Source organism: Carassius gibelio, chromosome B21, assembly GCF_023724105.1.
Source record: "Carassius gibelio isolate Cgi1373 ecotype wild population from Czech Republic chromosome B21, carGib1.2-hapl.c, whole genome shotgun sequence".
Taxonomy (NCBI): Eukaryota; Metazoa; Chordata; class Actinopteri; order Cypriniformes; family Cyprinidae; genus Carassius; species Carassius gibelio.
Window position 1 is genome coordinate 21,458,752 of NC_068416.1, and position 20,045 is coordinate 21,478,796.

The 20,045-nt window shown below is 36.0% G+C and overlaps 3 protein-coding genes across 4 annotated transcripts in view; all 3 read right to left on the reverse strand.

The window, feature by feature from the left end:
- Window positions 1–533: 533 nt before the first annotated feature.
- Window positions 534–2,304, reverse strand: snrpd3l (small nuclear ribonucleoprotein D3 polypeptide, like). The gene is made up of 4 exons (XM_052588319.1): window positions 2,192–2,304; window positions 1,441–1,574; window positions 1,117–1,309; window positions 534–779 (listed from the first exon to the last, which is right to left on the reverse strand). The coding sequence occupies exons 2-4, from the start codon at window positions 1,564–1,566 to the stop codon at window positions 712–714; spliced, it is 387 nt and encodes a 128-aa protein (XP_052444279.1). The 5' UTR covers window positions 1,567–1,574; window positions 2,192–2,304; the 3' UTR covers window positions 534–711.
- A 1,641-nt stretch (window positions 2,305–3,945) lies between these two features.
- adora2ab (adenosine A2a receptor b) lies at window positions 3,946–12,643 on the reverse strand. 2 transcript variants are annotated; one of them, XM_052588730.1, is made up of 3 exons: window positions 12,299–12,643; window positions 9,322–10,030; window positions 4,150–6,937 (listed from the first exon to the last, which is right to left on the reverse strand). In XM_052588730.1, the coding sequence occupies exons 2-3, from the start codon at window positions 9,642–9,644 to the stop codon at window positions 5,920–5,922; spliced, it is 1,341 nt and encodes a 446-aa protein (XP_052444690.1). In that variant the 5' UTR covers window positions 9,645–10,030; window positions 12,299–12,643; the 3' UTR covers window positions 4,150–5,919. The 2 variants fall into 2 exon arrangements, with proteins under 2 accessions (XP_052444691.1, XP_052444690.1); XM_052588731.1 differs by lacking the exon at window positions 12,299–12,643 and having other exon boundaries at window positions 3,946–6,937; window positions 9,322–9,673.
- Window positions 12,644–14,731: 2,088 nt separating this feature from the next.
- specc1lb (sperm antigen with calponin homology and coiled-coil domains 1-like b) overlaps window positions 14,732–20,045 on the reverse strand; it is a 32,277-nt gene continuing 26,963 nt past the window's right edge. Inside the window, exons 14-16 of the mRNA XM_052588446.1 lie at window positions 18,388–18,504; window positions 18,118–18,177; window positions 14,732–16,836 (exon numbers count right to left, since the gene is read on the reverse strand). Of these exons, the coding sequence (XP_052444406.1) occupies window positions 16,747–16,836; window positions 18,118–18,177; window positions 18,388–18,504 (267 nt within the window). The 3' untranslated portion in view covers window positions 14,732–16,746. The remainder of the gene's footprint in view (window positions 16,837–18,117; window positions 18,178–18,387; window positions 18,505–20,045) is intronic.

Below are 20,045 nucleotides of genomic sequence, written 5' to 3' on the forward strand. Positions count from 1 at the left end.
AACTCAAGTCAAAAATTTAACTTTCGATTGTTTCAATTTCGTGTAAATGCCCAAAGCACCATTTTTACGAAGCCAAGACAACTTTCGTAATGATGACATTGATTTCAGTGGGAACCTGTTCGGAGACAACCACGGCATTTATTTATTCCCCCTAAAGAAATAAAATTACATTTTAAGCCATTGCTGAAGATTGACAAATTATCTAACGGTTTTCAATTTAATATTTTGTGTGTCCTAGTGTGTTCGATCATAAAACCTGGACAGCTGGAGCACCAAGATGATCTTCAACATCTTCGTACAAGTAAAGAGAAGCTGATTCCCTCCTCCAACATATCTTGTGATATCTGAAGCAACTGGAAGATGTTTATCATACACAACATTCTACTTGTAAAATTTCTTCCAACTTTAAAATTCTCTCTCATCTGACCAAAATAAAGAAAATTTTAAGTGTTGAGCTTGTTTAGACTTGTATCGGTTTATAAATGCAATGCGATAAAATTAAGGAATGGTTTAGCAGCAGTGATGAAACAGACTTTTTATATAATTAAACAGCTTTATTACATGAGAAAAGTTCAAATAACTGTTGCAAACTATTGATTTCAATCAATTGTTCAACAAAATTACAAGATCACCAAACTTACCAAACCACAAAAAAAAAGGAAAAAAAAAAAAAACCTGTACAAAATGACAGTGACTGAAACAGGATTCACATTATCGTCGTTTCTGGAAAATATTTCCCCTTCCTCCTGGCCCTCCTCGACCTCGGCCCCTTGCTGCGACTGCAAAGGAAAGAAAAACAGTTAGTGGTTTCATCTTATGAAAAGCTTTAACTTGTTCAGCATCCCGATTAAACAAATCACAAACAGTGTTCAGTGCTTTTTAAGGACATTTAAATTAATTTTATTATTTATTTTTAATATTTATATAGAATTGATATTTAAAGTGAACTGCTTTAATTGCTAATGGCACTAAAATGTAGCAGATCCTCCAACAATCCAATATAAAAATAATATGGGACTATACAAAATGCGGCTAAAAAGCATTGCAAACACTGAAAAACACTAGCATAACTGCAGTTACTGTAATGAAGTCAAAGATGCTACAAAAAGGTCCAACCTTGAGCTTTGAGAATAGCTGCTTTGCCTCTTCCAGCTCCTGCACCTTGGTTTTTGTTTTTCATGCTCTTCAACATGGGGGCGTTTTTCAACATGTCTGGCAGAATGAGGAAGCGTATTTTGCTGCCGCGGATGTATACCTGCTCCAGCTGGGACACTCTGCCATCTCGATAGGTCACTGTAATGTTGGACATCTGATTCAAACAAAACAAGCCCAGTTAGTTTCATTATTCAAGGCTCCCTGCAAATGTACATTTAAGCTTAAAGTAAATGTTTGGATAACGTAGATACAATGCATCAAGAATGAATTGTGATTCAGCAGTACCTGGCAGTTCATGTTATCCTCTGCTTCGATCAGTTTGCCTCTGTACACTTCACCGGTGTTTGTCTCACAGGTCACGATGTGACCCTCTGCTTCATGCAGGACTTTGATGGGAACACCAATAGACATGATTTAATCTGAAGACAAAAAAATATATTTGTGTGTGTATATTATATATTCACATATATAATTAACAGCAACTTTAGAACGGTTTCTAATCATACATGAAAGAAATAACAAGCGGTGAAAGTTCAGAGAAAATTCCCGTTTTTATACGGTCCATGGAAAATATTAATTCTTAAATGTTCCGAGTCACTTAAAAAGATCCAATTCATTAGAACAATTCGTTTGGGAATCGCTCTACACTGGTCCCGCTTTATACTTTTGATTCAGTGAAACGAACCGACTCATAAGAATCACTCGTTCAGGAAGAATCATCTTCTGTGCATATTGCATATCCGAGCACAAAAAAGGAACGTCATGAAACCCATACAGTTTTTTTTGCATTTAATAAAGTTAGCATACATAGACTTAAATAACTAAACTAACATATTACTAATGAATATCTAGATTGGTCTCCAACGAGTCGAATACATAAAACAAGCAAACAATGATCGTCTAAAATAGACGCTGCTCCGCTTCAGCATCGAACAGATCCAACAGGACTGTATATATATATATATATATATACTTTCGTGAAAGACAAAACGATAGACTACAAATAAAAGGTTTGTATCATAAAACATTGCAGTACCTTGTATCAGCGGGGTTCGTAGAAAATCACTCGATTGAACAACGTGAGCATTTACGGCGTTTTCCGGCTCCCACAATGCAGCTGAAAGCAGAAGCCCCGCCCTTTCCTGAAACCCTGTTGCATTTTGGGAGTTGAAGTCCTATTTCTAAGTTAACGTCAGCTCAAAGTAAACAAGAATCAGACACCACAGAATTACACAAGAGGGCAGTATTGAACTGTGGATGCTATCCCAAAAAAGTAATTGAATTTAATATTGTAATTAAACGTCACAATTAGCAGTTATTATATAGTTTAAAAAATTGTCAGTATGTTACAGTGAGTGTTATTTCTACTTGCTATAATTAAATTTAAATAATGTTAGTTAAAATCGTTAATATTTTTGTGCACGCAATACATTTTTTGACAGATTTCATGAACTTTTTCTGGAACAACTATTTTTTTATATGATACAGTAAGCTATGTGCCACATATTAAACAATACATTTTTAAACAATGGGGAAAAAACTTCGAGAAGCTATTTGTTTGGTTTTGGCGTCATCAAGATTTATTGCTCTAGTCTGAGAAACTGTGCAAGGCAGCAATATACGGTCTAAATTTGTTCTGTCATCCTGCTGCTTGATAGACTGATTCTGTGTCTATTCTTAGCAGTAGTCTTTTCCTCTTTGTCTGTAAATCACAGCAGAACAAGAGACCTTTTAAAAATGGGCTGAACTGACGTGCCAAGACAGGAAGTATTACGTCTGCCAATTCTGTTAATCAATTGAATGTTCCTGTTTTCCTGAAATTAAGGGAAGTGGTAAAAGACTAATAATGTACTGAAATGGTGAAATGGGGGTCAACGATAGCTTTTTTTCCCTCTTAAATATGGGCCTAGCACATAATGTTGTAACAGTAAATTCCTATTAACCCACCTCTCCATCCAAAATATATGTTTCACCTACTTTATTTATTTTGTATCATATATGTTACAATATGTTATCTAAGGAATTTTATCATTGGTTAGATTATTTTTTTATTTTTATTTTTTCCTTAAAAACAAGTGCGCATTTAACAAAGGAAATTGTCATGTGTTGATCAAATAGTACCAAAAGAATCTTTCTGTAACTTGAAATTGTCCAATCATGAGATTGAACTTTCCTCACAAAAGAGGAAACAGTCAGTTCAACCAATTACAAACAGTGACATATGGAATGAGTGGGGACGTGTCTGTTACACAGTAACTCTCAGCAATGTCTTCAAAGCTCATTTTAGCAGCAGAATGAACCTGCCAGCTGCTACTGATCTATGTGACAAGCTGACAGTCTATTAGCTTCACTCCTAGCTGATTTACACTACAAGCATACATGATGGAAGAAGATAAATTACTGCGTAAGTTCAGAGATTCGTTTTTGTAAAGAACATCTGTCTCATCAAAAAAATGGTGCTCTCAACACAAAATCAAACCATGCCACTGCTGAGCTGACTGAAATATCTCAGCTAGAACCAACAAACCTCTAGATCTGAACTGATATACTATCACCAAGTGCTGGACACATTGCACCATCTTCTAAGCAATGGAAAGAACTTCCGTTTCTTTCCTTTTTTAATGTTGTAATGATTATAATTAGTGTCATTTTATTATATTTTTATATTTAATTTATAAGCAATATTGTGAAATATAACTTTATATGTTTTTTATGATTTTTGCTGTATTTTTGATCAGTAATATTGTGGATTATCATTACAGTTAAAAATAACAGTTTTCTGTCAATATATTAGATGCAGTATATCTATATTTAGTATATATGAAAATGTACATAATATAGAAATACATAATAAATAAAATATGATAATGTCTAATTATTTATGCTGTTTTAAAACATGGTAATGGGTGTGTTAATTTTTCGATTCTTTTCAACATAGGCCAAATACAGAGGCAATATCAATGATCAAGGATATAAAAAACATTTCCTGAGAAGTCAAGCTCACTTGTTCCATTTTTATGAATGGTCACTCTAGACTCGCTGCTTCTATAAATGGACAGTTACACATACAGAAATGTCAACTCCCATGTGTCAAATACATGCACTGTGTACAGAGTGCAGGTTTTTCCCACTCTAGAGCTTTTTAATGAGGAAAAAGGAAGTGTAATGGTCCAGTTTAAGGGATCATCAAATGCCTCTTCATTTGATTTCCTTTGCATTAGGCCAGCTGCTGGCGTCAGCAGTCTCTCTGTAAATACAATCATAGCTGGTCTGTGTAAGAGTGCACGATTGCACTCGTATGCATGCGTGTCAGAAGAGGAGATTAAACAGCACTGTCATACATTCTCAATTTTATGATCCCTAATCATTATGTTGTGCTGTAGACTAAATAAATCAATTGCACATGCTTGGGCTTTTGATGTACTATTTGTGACTCATTATTGTTTATACTTGTAAAATTTGATCATTATAATGAGAATTAAAGTCCACTTTATTGAGTAACAAGAAGTCCACTTGACTACTAAATATTGTAGAAACGTAATTTTCTGTAAAGTTGCTTTGTAATGATTTGTATCGTAAAAAGTGCTATACAAATAAACCTGAATTGAATTGAACTGAACTTGACGTTGCACAGAATTGATATTGATTTAATGGATTATTGATATCCGCATGTGATTCTAATCAAGCACATTGGATCTTATTCATCACTATTCATAAATTCTATTTGGGCAAAATTCGGTATAGCTTTTTTTTATTCAGTAGATTTCTTGAAATATTATAACATGCTTACAATCAGTAGAATATTCAGTTTGGTCATGTTTTAATAGAGCTGCATGATTCATTGAAATGAAACAAAATGGCTTACCAATGACGATTATCAGATTGCAAAGGCTGTGATTTTATTAAATACATATATTAATATAAATACATATACACGGCATGTATAGTTTCAGAGTGAATTGTGGCACTTTTACACACAAGTAGCTCATGATCCAGTGTTTTCAGCAGCATGGCTCATAGTAAAAACTCCAGTTTAGGTCACTTATTAACATGCATTTTATATGTATATATATATATATATATATATATATATATATATATATATATATATATATATATATATATTAACAGTAAAATATTTTAAGTAATATTTCTTATTTTTATGTAGTAATAATAATAATAATAATTATTATTATTATTATTATTTTAACAAAAACCTGGAGTTTTTTTTTTTTTCAAAGCATTTTATCAGAAAAATTGCAATATGATTTTTTCCCCAAATCTTGCAGCCCTACATTACAGAGTCTCTGGCAGTTGCATTGACTGTACATGTTCTCAGTTTGGACAAACACCTACTAAAAAAAAGAACAGAAAGATTAAACTTCTTTAAAACATGCCACACATCAAAGTCTTTTATGGCATGGTCATAACAGATTTAGCTGAATTCCCCAGAATATTGATTAAATCCATCAGGCCTCTCCCACTTTGACCAGCAAACAATGCTCTTTTAATAAAGCTCTTTGGAAACATATAAGCTTTGGAAACGCTCAACAATGTCAGCAAACAAGTTCTTCATGAGGTCTGAAAATTCCTGGAATTTGTGGTGTGAGGGTTCCCACAGGAGCTATATGGTCCTCACATAATTTTATCTTTCCTGACCCTTGCTAGTATGTAAGTGAAGTCACCATCACTAGCACAATAATTCAGACTAGTAATAAAGAATGAAACAAGCTTCATTTGGAATATCTCTTGTGGAAGTGTGCGTCATGACACTTCTGCAAGATCAGATGAGTTGCTTGTCCTTATGGGCACCAGACATCTGACATGTCCATTAGTAATAGCACTGCAGTCTTTTACAGTCATGATTTCTACATGGTCCCTGATGGAGGGAACTTCCTCCCCAGTTTGTAATGAGAAAATCTTTGTCGAATTGGTGGGAAAGGAATGTTCCAAAGTTCCATTTAAACTGTATCCTAAGTCTTGGAATTCCGTTTGAGGACTGGTTCTTGGTGGCATTTGCTTTGTGAATTTGTCACAGGAAACCATGCCAGGAATGGGATTGCCGTCCAATACATAGCTACTGGACACTGTACAAGAATTCTCAATCACACTGACTGCAGCAGAAGAAGCAGCCATGCCTCCCTTGCTGTTACCAGTGGCCAGTCTGTTTCCATGCCACAGGAAGTGGCGTCGAATGATCCTTCGGAAGGTGTGTCTGAAATCACGTATTCGGTAGGCGTATATAAAGGGGTTCACTACTGAATTAGCATGTGAAAGTATTATGGCCAGGTACATGACCCACTCCTGAGGTCGATCACACAGTGGACAGAACAGTGTGAAGCAGTTAATAATATGCAATGGGAGCCAACATACAGCGAAGAGGCCCACGATGATAGCCAAAGATTTGGCCGCGTGGACTTCCCTTTGCAGTGTGGACCGGGATGAGTATCCCTCCTTGTGGGCATGTCCTTGCAAGTGTACTAGTTTCTGCTCCATCTGTCTGAGCTGGTGACGGGCAGCCATGAAGATCCGTGCATAGATGGCCAGCATGGCAAGTAGCGGAGGCAAGACACAGCCGAAAAAGTTGAAGTAAACCATGTAATCCATGGTGACCACCTTCTCGAACAGGCACTCCGTCATACCTTGAGGACAGGAGCTGTTGGTGCCCTCGGCGACATGCCTGTTCCAGCCTAGCATGGGGGTCAAACCGATGACCACTGAAAGTATCCAGCATACCGCAATGATGCCTTTGGCTCTTCGGCCTGTGACAAGGCTGTTGTACCTTAGCAAAACAAAACAAAAACAAACATGAGACAGCATTTTTGGAAGGAAGTATGCTATGGAGCACTATATAGTGATAAGCATGCAAAACTTTTATTATATTTTACAACTGTATCTTCCTGAAGTCCATCCTGGAGTGGGACGCTTACTTTTTTGTGCACACAGTGCATGAATACTGTCAGGGTTGGAAAAGGCTGCACCATTTTTCCCCCGAATCAACACATGCATGCACTGACTTTGCTCCTGGGAAATGTCCATTGTTTAGGTGGTAAGCTTTGGTAATTGTTGCCAAAGTAAAAAATACCAGGATATGTGCTAATAAGAACCATATATTTCACCTGTATTGTGCCTATTCTTAAAATAATAGTTGCAGGCCTTGTTTTTGTACGATTTAACCTTAATCTATTCAGTGCTATAATTAGAAAACCATGGGAAGAATTAAATTGTTCAATTAAATCAGTGTTTTTTTTTTTTTCAGCTGGAAATGATAATAAACTTTTCACAGTATTTTTAGAGGAGGCAAAAAAAGCAATCCAATTATTCGGCCTTAACTATTAAAGACAAAATTGAGTCATTCAAGATTTGGACCACACTGGCCAGACTACATGTTTTTGACTTCCTAAAAAGAAATGACTTGATTTATTTGAAAGTCAGACTATACTGGTTGTGTTGTGTGTTGTGGTTATATTTTTTTTTTGGTTCACTAAAAATAACAGGCTCACAATAGTCATACATTGACCTCTGCAGATTCTGTAGCATTTTTGCAAGGATGTTAAACAGGTATTGCAGGAAAATCTGTCTTTACTTAATTGGTAATGTGTTTGGTCTGCATAGCCAGAAGGAGTGAATATTTTTGCATACTCACAGACCACAAATATATATATAAAAAAAGTTTAATTAAGAACATTACTATATTGAGGCCCCTGGTTGAAAAACCTAGAACAAAGTGCTATAATAAATTATGGCATATAAGCAACTGTATAAGCATCAGTTTACAAATACAGTTGTGCAAAATCCACCGCCGTTATGCATTTCAAACATCCCAAAATTCAGACAGCCCTGCTACATGTTTCCTTTGCCAAGGGCAACAGTTGGAAACGATGGTCGAATGTCAATTGTTCCAAAAATCCTTGGGCTTATATCAGGCCCATCGAGAACAACAGGGGCTGCTTCATTAAACCCAGAGGACTTACAGGGCTCCAGTACTACTGCTACCTCATTCACACGCCCACAGAGACTGGAAGCCGGCAGACCTTATGTAATCAACACCTGCCGGGGCTTTTGCTGTCACTGCTGTTCTCTTACAATGCTTCGGGCGGCTCAATCTACACCATGAGCAGAAATGTGCATCACACCCTCTACGCAGGCGGGTGGTAAAGTCCCACACCGTTCAGCTACTTAAAAGTGCGGCTAAGAGATGCTGGGCCAGAGCATTTAAGAATAACCATTACAATGTTCAACTGGAGTGCAAATACCCCACATTAAAGACTCTACAGCCTTTACATTCTAAGTAAATTATGTTTAAATAAGCCCTTTTTTTGATAAATATCACTGGCCTGAGATATACTTAGCAGTAAATACTAAGGCAAGTATTGCTTTTGTGCTATGTATTTTAATCACTGCGTAAATAGTGCATATACTGCACTACATATTTGGAAAAAACCCTAAACCTAAGTATTAAACTCCCACACTGTTTGTGCTACAGACAATGAATGATGCCACAAATCATGCGGCTTATTGTGCAGAGGTGTGCTATTATTTTCTTTTAAAGGATCAGACCTATGATTTACAACTGACGGACAATAACGGCTGAAAATCCCCAAGGCTTACACTACAAGATGGATCCAAGTCATAATTAGATAGATTGGAAAGTTTTGTAACAAGATAGATAGATAGATAGATAGATAGATGTGTTTGTTGTTTCTTTGTATGTCACTATATTACAACATGGTGACAGATTAGGTATTGATTATTGATTTGGCTCTACTGAAATGAACTATTCTTGAAACATGTGTCAACAGTGTGAAGCTGCATGCCTATTTATTGAAGAAATCACCTCACTGCTAGAAGAGAAAGAGTGATTAAAGGGGAAATTACATGTATCTAAGGGAATTGCGGTCCATGTTGTGCCAATTATCAAGTCATTATCAAGAGAGAGGAAGAGAGAGCCACACAATCTAGGAGCCTTTAACCTCTTATCAAAACAAGCAAACTACAAATAAATACAGATTAGATAATAATATTTCTCCAAACATATAACATTTGATTAAATACATATGTAAACACTCACACAGGCAATCGTGTGATCAGTTATGTTATCCTCTTCTTACCAAAAGTCTGCCTTCAACTATTACCATTAAACTCACAACAAAACCATTCACTCACCTCAATGGGATCTTGATGGCGATATAACGATCCACGGCAATGGCCAACAAACTGAAGATGGAGCTCTGTGTGAGGACCAGCACGAAGCAGGCAATGAAGAGGCACCCGTGAAACTGGCTGCAGAAGCCCGTGCTGATGATGACGGCGAACGGAATGGCCAGGAGTCCCACTGCGATGTCCGCCAAAGCCAGCGACACCACAAAGAAGTTTGTGATGCTCTGGAGGTTACTGTTAAGGCAAACGGCCCAGCACACCAGAACGTTCCCTGCCACAGCCAAAACCCCAATCAGGAGCTCAAGAACAATGTAGAGGGGAGAAGACATGGTGCCATCAACCGGTGTGAAAGGACATCCTCAGGGACACACATAGTTGTGCTCCCGATAATTGCTCAGTGGGACTTCCCTCCGCCACTCAATGGCTACAGCAATAGGTGTGAGGATTGGCCGGTCCATCCATTTCTCTTGAATGAATAATATCTTGTTTCAATGGACAGAGGGGATAGAAATAACCTGGCATCAGCTGCTAAACCACTCTGGAGTACACTGATGTGACTGCAGGGTCAGTGGTGACACCCCTCTGTAAATCTCGATTTACCCGTTCACCAGCGTGTCCCTTAGGTCCAGCTCAGCCTTTCATTGAAAGTCTTTAAGGAAACAGCTACTAGACTGCATAAAGCGGCTCGGGTACACCTTCACTGGGACTTCTTACCCTGTAGAAAAAAACAATCATATCGCACAATAAAAGATCAACCTCTTTCCATCGCCCAAACAGGAGGTCTCCATCAAAAGACGACAGACTAAATCCAACAATAAGCTTTTATTTTAAGAAAGACTCCACAAATATGAATAAAATAATTGTGCATGCCTGCTATTTATCACAAGGCCCAGGCCAGCACTTCATTCACTGGTTTCTAGGATGTGTACAGTTGAACTTTGCAATGCCTTTGCTATTCTTGGCTAATTGTGAATTGTGAACAAGTATTCTTTTGTACCCATTCATGTGATTCTGCTTTCATGTTTCATTGACGTTCTACATGAAATAGATGCATTTCTTCTTCATTGGATGAATAATTGCTCATTATTATCAGTTATTTCTTTTATATCCCAACAAACAATATCGTTCCAAGGTTTTGGGTCTCTTAAGTCTATTTTGCTTACCAATTCTGCATTTATTTGATTTAAAATACAGTAAAAACAGTAATATTGTGAATTATTGTTACAATTTAAACATTTTTTTTTACTTCCATACATTTTAAAAGTGTAATTTATTCCTGTGATGACAAAGCTGAATTTTCAATCTTTCGTTTTCAGTGTCACATGATCCTTAAGAAATCTTTCTAATATGCTGATTATTATTATTTATTATATTTTTGTGGACAACATGACATTTTTTTCTAGTAAAAAAAAAAACTGTGTTTGTTTGAAATACAATTATTTTGTGAAATGTTAAATGTGTTTACTTTTAGTTAGATCCCAATCCGTTTCAGCTCTACTTTAATACTTGATAATGCTCAGTCTGAATTGTTCAGGTTTGGCTTCAACAGCAACAACAAAACAGAGTATCTAAAAATGTCTGTTTGTATGTGTAATTAAATCAGTCTGACAATCCTCTGACTCTTTTGGGTCATTTATTGTGGTTTTGTGTAGGACTATCTAGAATGAATTGACTAACTACAACATGCCTTCCATGGGATAGGCCACATTATCTTTTTTTTTAGATTTCTTATCTTTTAGCTCCAGTCTGTTTGATCAGGCACAAAAAATAACTCTCCCTCTGAGTTTTAGTGTTGCCGTTTTGCTTTTTATATTTCAGCGTGACTTTGGTATGGCTGTTGACTCCCTCAAGTGACAAATTGTTTCCAAAGCACAGGTCTGGCATGTTGCATTTTAACAACTTTTGCATTAGCATGCATCGGTTTACAAAATGCTTCCTGTGCATTAAGACAAGGTACTTTCCAAAACTGGTTAAACCGTAATGAGGTATTGTAATATTAACGATATGAGGTCCAGAATAAAAATAATTTTTAAAAGTCCCTCACGAGACACATCATGCATGTCTGTATTAAAAAAACAAAACAAAAGCGTGGGTGTGTGGAAATACCGTATGACAGCTGCTCAGCGAGCATGTTCAGTGTGAGAGGAAATGATGTTTAGGGTTTGGGGGTCTATGATAAGTGTGTACTACACGCCTATCTGTCATTCAAAAAGCATGCCTAACAGTTATCTTGGTCATTGTAACATAATTCTAGTGTAGTTAAGATGTAGTTAACTACATCTCAAGTCATTTTAATGACGTCATAGTAGAGAAACACATTACAAAACTTTTTCTTAAGAAAAATTCGACATTTAGAGGAATGATGAAACATTTACATACCTATAAATAGGTTGCATAGGTTTATAGGTTACATACCTATAAATAGCTTTTATGTGGGTTATATAGCTGGCAATATTCATCCAAATCTTTAAGAACTGTATTTATCTATAAAGATAAGGGGTTCATTAAAAATGCATCTTTTTTTTTTTTTTTTACCATTTTTAATCCACTTAAGGCCATGAGGTGTGGCAAATGATTAAATATTTTTACAAATAAATAATTAAACAAATAGATTACATTATTTTCACAGTTAAAATCAGGTCATAAAAGTGGATAAATAGCATAAAAAAATGTATTGACATTTTTTTTTAAGAAAATGCTCTTAAAAGTATTTATTACATCACATGAATATGTCACATTGTTGGAGACTTCTGTGACTGCTTGTCATGTGAACTATTTATGCCGACTGTAAAAATATACAATAAAATCAAAAAACGTGAGCAAAGTTGTGACATTAATTAAAAAAAATTATGAATTTAAAGATTAGAATGAGCAAAACATCAAAACATTAAAAAATCTAAAAGGTTGACAAAGTTCAGTTAAATCGCACATAAACAAATATATTTAAGAACTGTTTATAGTGTAAAACACTTCCGTTACTCACTTTAGCTGTTTACAAGCGTGTTTCCGCGGTGCACCTGAGTTGTAGGTTTCTCTGCAGGCATTCTTTCATTTCTGAATTCCCAACCGCAAAACTGAATAATAATAATAAAAAAATACAGACCAAATCGTTCCACACCTTTTATCACCCTGACTAAGTAATACAAATACAAAAACTCTACTCTGAACGTGTTTGGTCAAGGAAAAGGCGAGTTGAGTCGCCGCTTCTCTCCGCTCTGTGGAGTTTTGGTGGCTGCTGGTCACAGACAATGCGCGCGCTTACACAGCAGTGACACTCACGCGCTCTGAGAGAGAGACCCACGCCTCATTGGTTTTCGTAGTTTAATCTATTCGAACTATGAAAAGTGCATTAAACACGATGTTTCCCTCCCTACAGGATCATTGTGGGTGGTAACTTAATCATGCTTTCATACTGTCATTCTTTATAGTCCTTGCAGTTACAATAAAAGTAAAGATGGATGAGCCAGCACTATCATAACTAGGCTAAATAAATAAAACAGAATGTAAATAAATAAAATATAAATATATAACAGCAAAGAAAACTTAGCCTACATAAATAAATAAAAGCAGTATAACGGTTTAAATACATATAATACAAAAATAACTAGACACTGTTTTCTGCCTTAATAATCTCTTTCTCTAGTCTATATGAACCTCATAAATAAAAAAGGAATAAATAAAGGAAAAATAAAATAATAAAAAAACTAGATCAATATCACAATGAATGAATTAATGAATTAATGAAATAAAATCTACTTACTACTAGTAATATCCAATAATAATAATACAATATATAATAATAAAATTAAATAAAGTATAAAATAGGCAAATTAGCCTAAAGCAACTGACGTAAATAGGCTAAATGTTTAGGTGAATATGATGTGCGAAAAGAGATTTTTTTTTACTTATTAAATTAACTTAACCTAGTTAAGTCATTTGAGATGATCGTGCAGATAATCTATAATCTTGTTTTAATGACAGTACAAGAAGGGACTTAGTAGGCCGTCTGACGTTTACAGCAAAACAAGTCTGCGTAACGAACGATGTTTCATCCGGGGAATTTAGTTATTAGAATCTATCTTCATCGGAGTAAACCCAGTTCGAAATATACGCAGCTAGTCCAATGGCGGATGTAAACGTGCGTGAGGATGAGGAAGTGAGGGACCTGACGAGTACCGTGTGATTGTGTGGTTTCTCACGTACCACCGAAACATCCTGCTTCACCTCAGGGCCACATGAAGATAAATGTATGTAATCAGCAAACCAGAGGCTGAGGTCCACCGACCAAGGACTTCATTAAAGCACGCAGCACACACTGCAATGACATTTCTTAATGATTTGGATCTAATACATAAGCCCAAGACTTTTTTGTGGCCCTTCAGTAAATCAAATCACAGCCTCCATGCTCACCTTTTACTACAGCCTTGTTTATGCAGAAAGCCCTCGGCACAAATATAGACACTTACCTCAGACACTTACCTCAGAGTGCCAGACACAATCGGTGTGAAAATGAAAGGTTATTTTAGTAGTAGGAGGAAGCTGTTGAGTACAGCTGTTTAAATAGACCTTTTCTGCTGGCTCACTCCTTTCTTTCCACAAGAGAAGGGGTAGTTTAGATTCCATTTCTGATTCTTCCCATAAGTGCTATGCAGGACTTCCAGGAAAGGTTGGATTAAAAAGAAGAAAAGAAAAAAGTAGGAGAGAAACACTCAATTTAGATTACCATCCATTCTACGGTTTCATGCTCTTGTGTCCTTGGATTAACCTGCTACCAGGTTCATTTAAAAGATTGGTGTGTGCTGTTGAGCTCTAAATCATGTCTGTACACAAAAGTCTCTTGGATTTTGGATCCATTTTCGATCTAGAAGGACAAACCTGCTCAAGCCTAGCAGAAATGTGCTGAATTTATGTAGCTTACGGTAAAAGAAATTGTTTACAGGTGCAAGGAATGACCCCAAAGACCAAGAAGAGATCAATATATCAATATATCAGTATTTAAATAAACATGAGTTTTATTAAGGTAGAAAATCAATTGAGAGGGGTGTAACAAGCGGAGTTAATGTAACATTATTTATTTACTATTGTAATATTTATTTGTAATTTAAATTAGCTTCTATACTTGCATGCATAATTCATGCATTTAGCAGACACTTTTATCCAAAGCAACTTAAAGTGCATTCAGGCTAACAATTTTTAACTTAAAGTGCTCCCTGGGAATCGAACCCACAACCTTTTACACTGCTAACGCAATGCTCTACCACTGAGCCACAGGAACACATTTTTTGTTTTAGTATTTTCGTTTAGTATTTTCATATTAATTCAATTAATATTAATATTTTAAGAATTTTGTTTTAGGCTATAACAACACGGTTTACAACAAAACCCATTCAGACATAAAATCAACACACTGAACGCATTTTAAAATATCAGACTGTATTTGTGCACACAAATATTGTTCTCACAAAACCTTACTGTACTTTTTTCCCCCTTGATATGTCATACAGTGCTCTAGGAATCTTTCTTTGTGAAACAAAAAAGCATATGTAGTGTCAAAAAGGCATTCCAGGATTTATACACATATGAATTATAACATGTTTTAAAGAAAAGCACAGTATGATATGACATGATTTGGTTCAAATCGAAATCTTCATATTAAACCTTACATGATTAGGTCACAACCTACATCTCACAAGAAGATCCAAACAAAAATACTCCTTGTCACTACTGACCTTTTCTAGGTAATTCAATGTCAGTGTCAATGACATTTCCACATATAAACAAACCAATACACCACTGAGGACTGTCAAACTAAATCTATCATTTAAAACACGACAGGGCTCTCCGTAGCTTAAATGGAATAAATTATAGTTTAGCAAAAACAAGACGTGCCCTTGACCTAAAATTCACTTTGAACTGTTGTGATTGGCAGAATCATTTTGCTGCAACCCACTTGATCCCTTCGAAGAATTTACAAAACAAATATGTTAAAACAGCAGTGCAGTGAAGACAGCTGAGCAAGTTTATCTAAAACATCAATTGTGCTATTGGCCTTTTCTTTTCCATGTAAGGCTTGGGTTTTGTATGCGGAGGCTTATTGACAGACGCAAAGTATATAATGGGAGAGGTACAATACGGGATTTAACCATGTGCTGACAGTGCGGCTGGATTGTAGTGGTCTTATTTCATAATTCATATCAGTGAATCCACATTCAGCCTTTTTTATTTGTGCTTTTACACCCATAAGACAAACTCAATCTGAATCAGCAAGCTTCCAGAACCCAGCTGGCTTTAGGTGTCAAATAAGGATTAGTAGTGCAGACAAAAAGGACTGAAATGCTGAAAAATATCCTGTAAAACAGAAAACAAGCAGCCATGCATTTCATTTGTGCTGACATTTCAAGCGGAAAAAAGGTCCTGCAGCATTTTCAGTGATGGAAGATGAGCTGGAATGAGCATAGAGTAAAAAAAAAAGAAAATTGTCAAACAACTTCATTACAAATTACATATAAGATTCATAATTAGCTTTCGTTTAGTGTATAAGAAAAAAACACATATCAACAAAACCAAGCTGAATGTTAAAAGAGTAGTTCACTCAAAAACCTAAATTTCATTTCATTTTAAATTCATTAGAACAGATTTGGAGAAATTTAGCATCGCATCACTTGCCCACCAATGGATTCGGTGCAGTGAATGGGTGCCGTCAGAATGAGAGTCCAAACAGCTGATAAAAATAACACAAAAATCCACAAGTAATCCTTTAATTAACATCTTGTGAAGAGAAAACAGTGCATGTTTGTAAGAAACAAACCAATTCTGACGGCACCCATTTACTGCAGAAGATCTACTGGTGAGTGATTTAATGCCAAATTTCTCTCCATCTTTTCTGATGAAGAAACAAACTAATCTACACCTTGGATGGCCTGAGGATGAGTAAATTGCCAGCAAACTTGTATTTTAGGGAGAAATATTCCTTTTTTTGTTGTTGTCAGATTTAAGCTTATTCGGGCATCTTTGTGGGGGCGAAGCCTGTTGTGCCATCACTCTTTGGAATAAATACTGATAATCTAAGACCAATACTGGCATGCAGAGGGCATCCTTATGACAAAACTATAAAACAAGGCAACATTCAAAGGCAATCGTATTCAGAATTACACATTTGTGTTGCTCGGTGGGCACAATACACTTTAATTAGTGTAGCAATGTTCTTAAAGCAAGTTGCTGGCTCATGATCCCACCGACTTCCCACTTCTCTTCAAAAGCACTGCAGTTCGGAGAAGCTTCGTAGGATCTGGCCTGTTTCAGCAGCTATACAGGATTCTGGGAACAGACTGGAGGAAACCGTAAGGATTCGCAGCTAAGGCATCTGGGAAATTTGTAGCATCTTGGCCGCAGCAAGGAAAGTGAACCGACTGCAGACGTTCAAGAAGATCCTCAGGTCTCGAAATACTTATAGATGGCCGTCACGTAGGTCATGACACACTGCCAGTCGGGTCTTTCTGTGTGCACCATTTCACCAATGTCCTGTCAGACAGAGACAAGATGTGGGAAGGCAAGGGGAATTGGTCAGAAAAAAGGATGTTTGTGTCAACCTACGTGACGTTGTGTGCTATGTTACACAACTATCTTGCCACAGCTTGTGAGCAAACAACACAACTGTTGCAGCAAAACTAGAAGTCATGGTTTTACTGCAATCAGCTTTACGAAGGCATTACATTAAATACTGCGGCCTCTTTTCAAAATAGGGAACATATTTTATCCACTAAAACTGCTAAATAATGTGATATTACTATGCTATCTAAGTATTTGGTTCATTCTTTGCACAGTATGTGTTGCCCTTTTTACCACATGACATGATTCTTTAACATTGCAGCATGATGAAACAACAAAGGCTTATCTTATAATAGTAATGGAACGCAGCATGAGTGAATGGAAGGAGTTTCTAAAAAAAAAGCATAAGAATAAAAACATGCATTTTAACAACACACCTAAAAGGTTAAATTAGCTGTATAAAACAGGCTATGACAAGATAACCCTTGAAAGATCACAAATATGGAGGAGCACTGATGATTCATAGTTGAATGTTTCTCAATTTGAGATGTTTTTTTCTGGAATGTGAAGTCACAGCTAGTTGCGTTAATGTTTTATAGCTGCAAGTAGGGTGGAGAGCAAAATTAGGAAATTATCTACTAATGTTTAGAAGATTTATTCAACCGATATCAATAAAGAGATTGTACATCATACTGAGATATCATATGTTTAACAGAATTTCATTAGGAAAGAAAAAAAGGCATGGATACAACATGCCTCCTCTGACAGGAAAGTTATTGAAACAGATTTTTTTTAAGGAGTTCAGCAAGTCTGCATTTATTTTATTAAAAATACAGTAAAAACAGTAATTTTGTGAAATATTATAATTTAAACAATCTGTTTTCTATTTTAATATTTTTCTTTTTATAAAATGTATCGGTGCTATGGCAAAGCAGAACTTGTGTCACATGATTTGATCCTTCAGAAATTATTCTAATATGCTGATTTTCAACTCAAGAAACATTCATTTTTATCAATAGATGATAAAATGTTGCTTCATATCTTAATTGAAACCGTTATGCATTTCTTTCAAGAATTCTTCGATGAAAAAAAACTAAACTAAACCGAACTGCATTTATTATCTTTTGTGACATAAATGTCTCCACTATTACCTTTGATTTATTTAATGCATCCTTGCCTCATTTTTAATTGAGTTCTGAGGCACTGTAATACGACATATATATTAATAAGCTGTGATATTCATATTAAACTCACCAGTGTCGATTTAATTCCCACACTTTCTGCTGCCTGGAAGGCCAAAGTGAAATTTCGCTTCTGCAAAACACAAGCAAGAAGAAATGATGTTAATAAATGACTGTAATTATTGGGAAGTATATGCAAGTCTTCTCTAAAAATGTTTTATTGTGCCTACTGATATATACTTACAGATCATTGAATTCAGATAAACTGGGCCAAATTAAAAATTGTTCAATTTACGTGAATTCACCTTGTTCGTGCCTTTTTTTTTGTGTTGAGGGTACAGACCTTGTCCTGGTTGTTGAGTTCATGGTAGGGGATATGTGCCGGCAGATAGGTGTGAAGTATGGCACAGAAAGCCAGCCCATCATTCCAGCTGCTGCTGAAGTTGGTGATGTCAATGTTCTATGTGTGTGGAGGAGGAGAAAAAAAAGATCAATAATTACTATTTCAGTAGATGAACTGAGGGAATTGGGTGGGTGATTCAGAGGGTCTGATGAAGCAGTGTATCTTTCCGTGCCCCTGTGACATTATGGTTGTAGTTAAGAGCAACAGCTGTAAATCTAGACAGAACTAAATGTCTTTTTTTCAGTGTTTACACAAACGTTGGAAAAATTGCTTGTCATTTACTTGGAGATACTTAAAGTGAATGTTGACCAAAAACCTTATCTTCCTACATAATTTACATTACACGCAAGTATTACGTTGTTTGCTTAGTAAATATTTTGCCTATTTAGTGCTTTCAGCCACAGATCATTTTACTGACACGATACAATATTTAGCAAAATTCTGCTCATAATCAGCACTGAAAGTGTGGAAAATGTCAGATTCTGCGTAGACTTGCATACAATAAAATGTGGGTCTGAAACAGTTTGTAAGTAAAAATCGTTTCTAAAATAACATGTTTACTATAAGCTCTCCATTACCTAGAATTTGATGGATGAGATGTATTCTGGGTACACTGTTGCACAACCATTTTCTCATGTACTTCCACAAAATGTGATCGAATTGAACTTTAAATCTTTTCTGAGAGCATATTCGCTTATAGACATCCTCGCCTCATGCTGAAGTATTTGTTCTGCAGCCTTGCTTATCTGTATCAGCAAGCTTCACACATGCTTCAATCCAAACACGGAAGTAGCTCTCCATCTGACTCAATGTGGGCCATTTATGGTTTTGTTGTGACCAGGAAAGAGGGTTTGCGTTCATTAATGCCAACGAATGCCCTCCTCCTCAGATCGACAGCTCTCACGTCACATTTGCACATATACCCTACCATTCAAAAGTGTGTGGTCAGTATGATTTTTTTAAAAACAAATTAATACTTTTATTTATCAAGGATTAATTAAAAAGTAATAGTAAATACTTTATATAGTTACAAAAAGATATTTCAATTAATTGCTGTTCTTCAAAAGAATCCTGGGGGGAAAAAAGTATCATGGATTCCTCAAACAAAACAATTCAGCTGAATTTCTGACACTGGTAATCATAAGAAATGTTTCTTAAAGCACAAAATCAGCATATTAGAATGATCTCTGAAGGATCAGGTGACATTTAAAGAGACAGTGCAACAAAAAAATCGAATAAAAAAATCATTAAGTACTCACCCTAATGTCTTTCCAAATCCGTATGATTATTTGTTTATTTTCGTAACACAAATTAAGATATTTTTGATGAAATCCGAGAGCTATCTGACCCTGCATAGACAGCTACGCAACTGACACGTCTAAGGTGTGGCCCTGCCCACATGGAGACGCGTTTCTGTGAATACGCACACATTTTTTAACGGATAGGCGTTTCGTCCACACGGATCCGGCGTTTTTGTAAGGTGAAACTGCTATTTTTTGAAACCGGGTCCCAGAGTGGATAAATTTGAAAACGCCATCTTTGTGTTTTCGTCTGGACGGCTAATCCATATATTTTCTGAAACGATGACGTCATCAGCC

Excerpts from the sequence above, each read along its gene's own strand:
- snrpd3l (XM_052588319.1), bottom strand. The coding sequence starts at position 1,566 with ATGTCTATTGGTGTTCCCATCAAAGTCCTGCATGAAGCAGAGGGTCAC. Across the intron at positions 1,310-1,440 it reads AGGATAACATGAACTGCCAG|ATGTCCAACATTACAGTGAC; the intron begins GTACTGCTGAAT and ends TGTTTGAATCAG. Across the intron at positions 780-1,116 it reads AGCTATTCTCAAAGCTCAAG|TCGCAGCAAGGGGCCGAGGT; the intron begins GTTGGACCTTTT and ends TTTCCTTTGCAG.
- adora2ab (XM_052588731.1), bottom strand. The coding sequence starts at position 9,644 with ATGTCTTCTCCCCTCTACATTGTTCTTGAGCTCCTGATTGGGGTTTTG. Across the intron at positions 6,938-9,321 it reads GCCATCAAGATCCCATTGAG|GTACAACAGCCTTGTCACAG; the intron begins GTGAGTGAATGG and ends TGTTTTGCTAAG.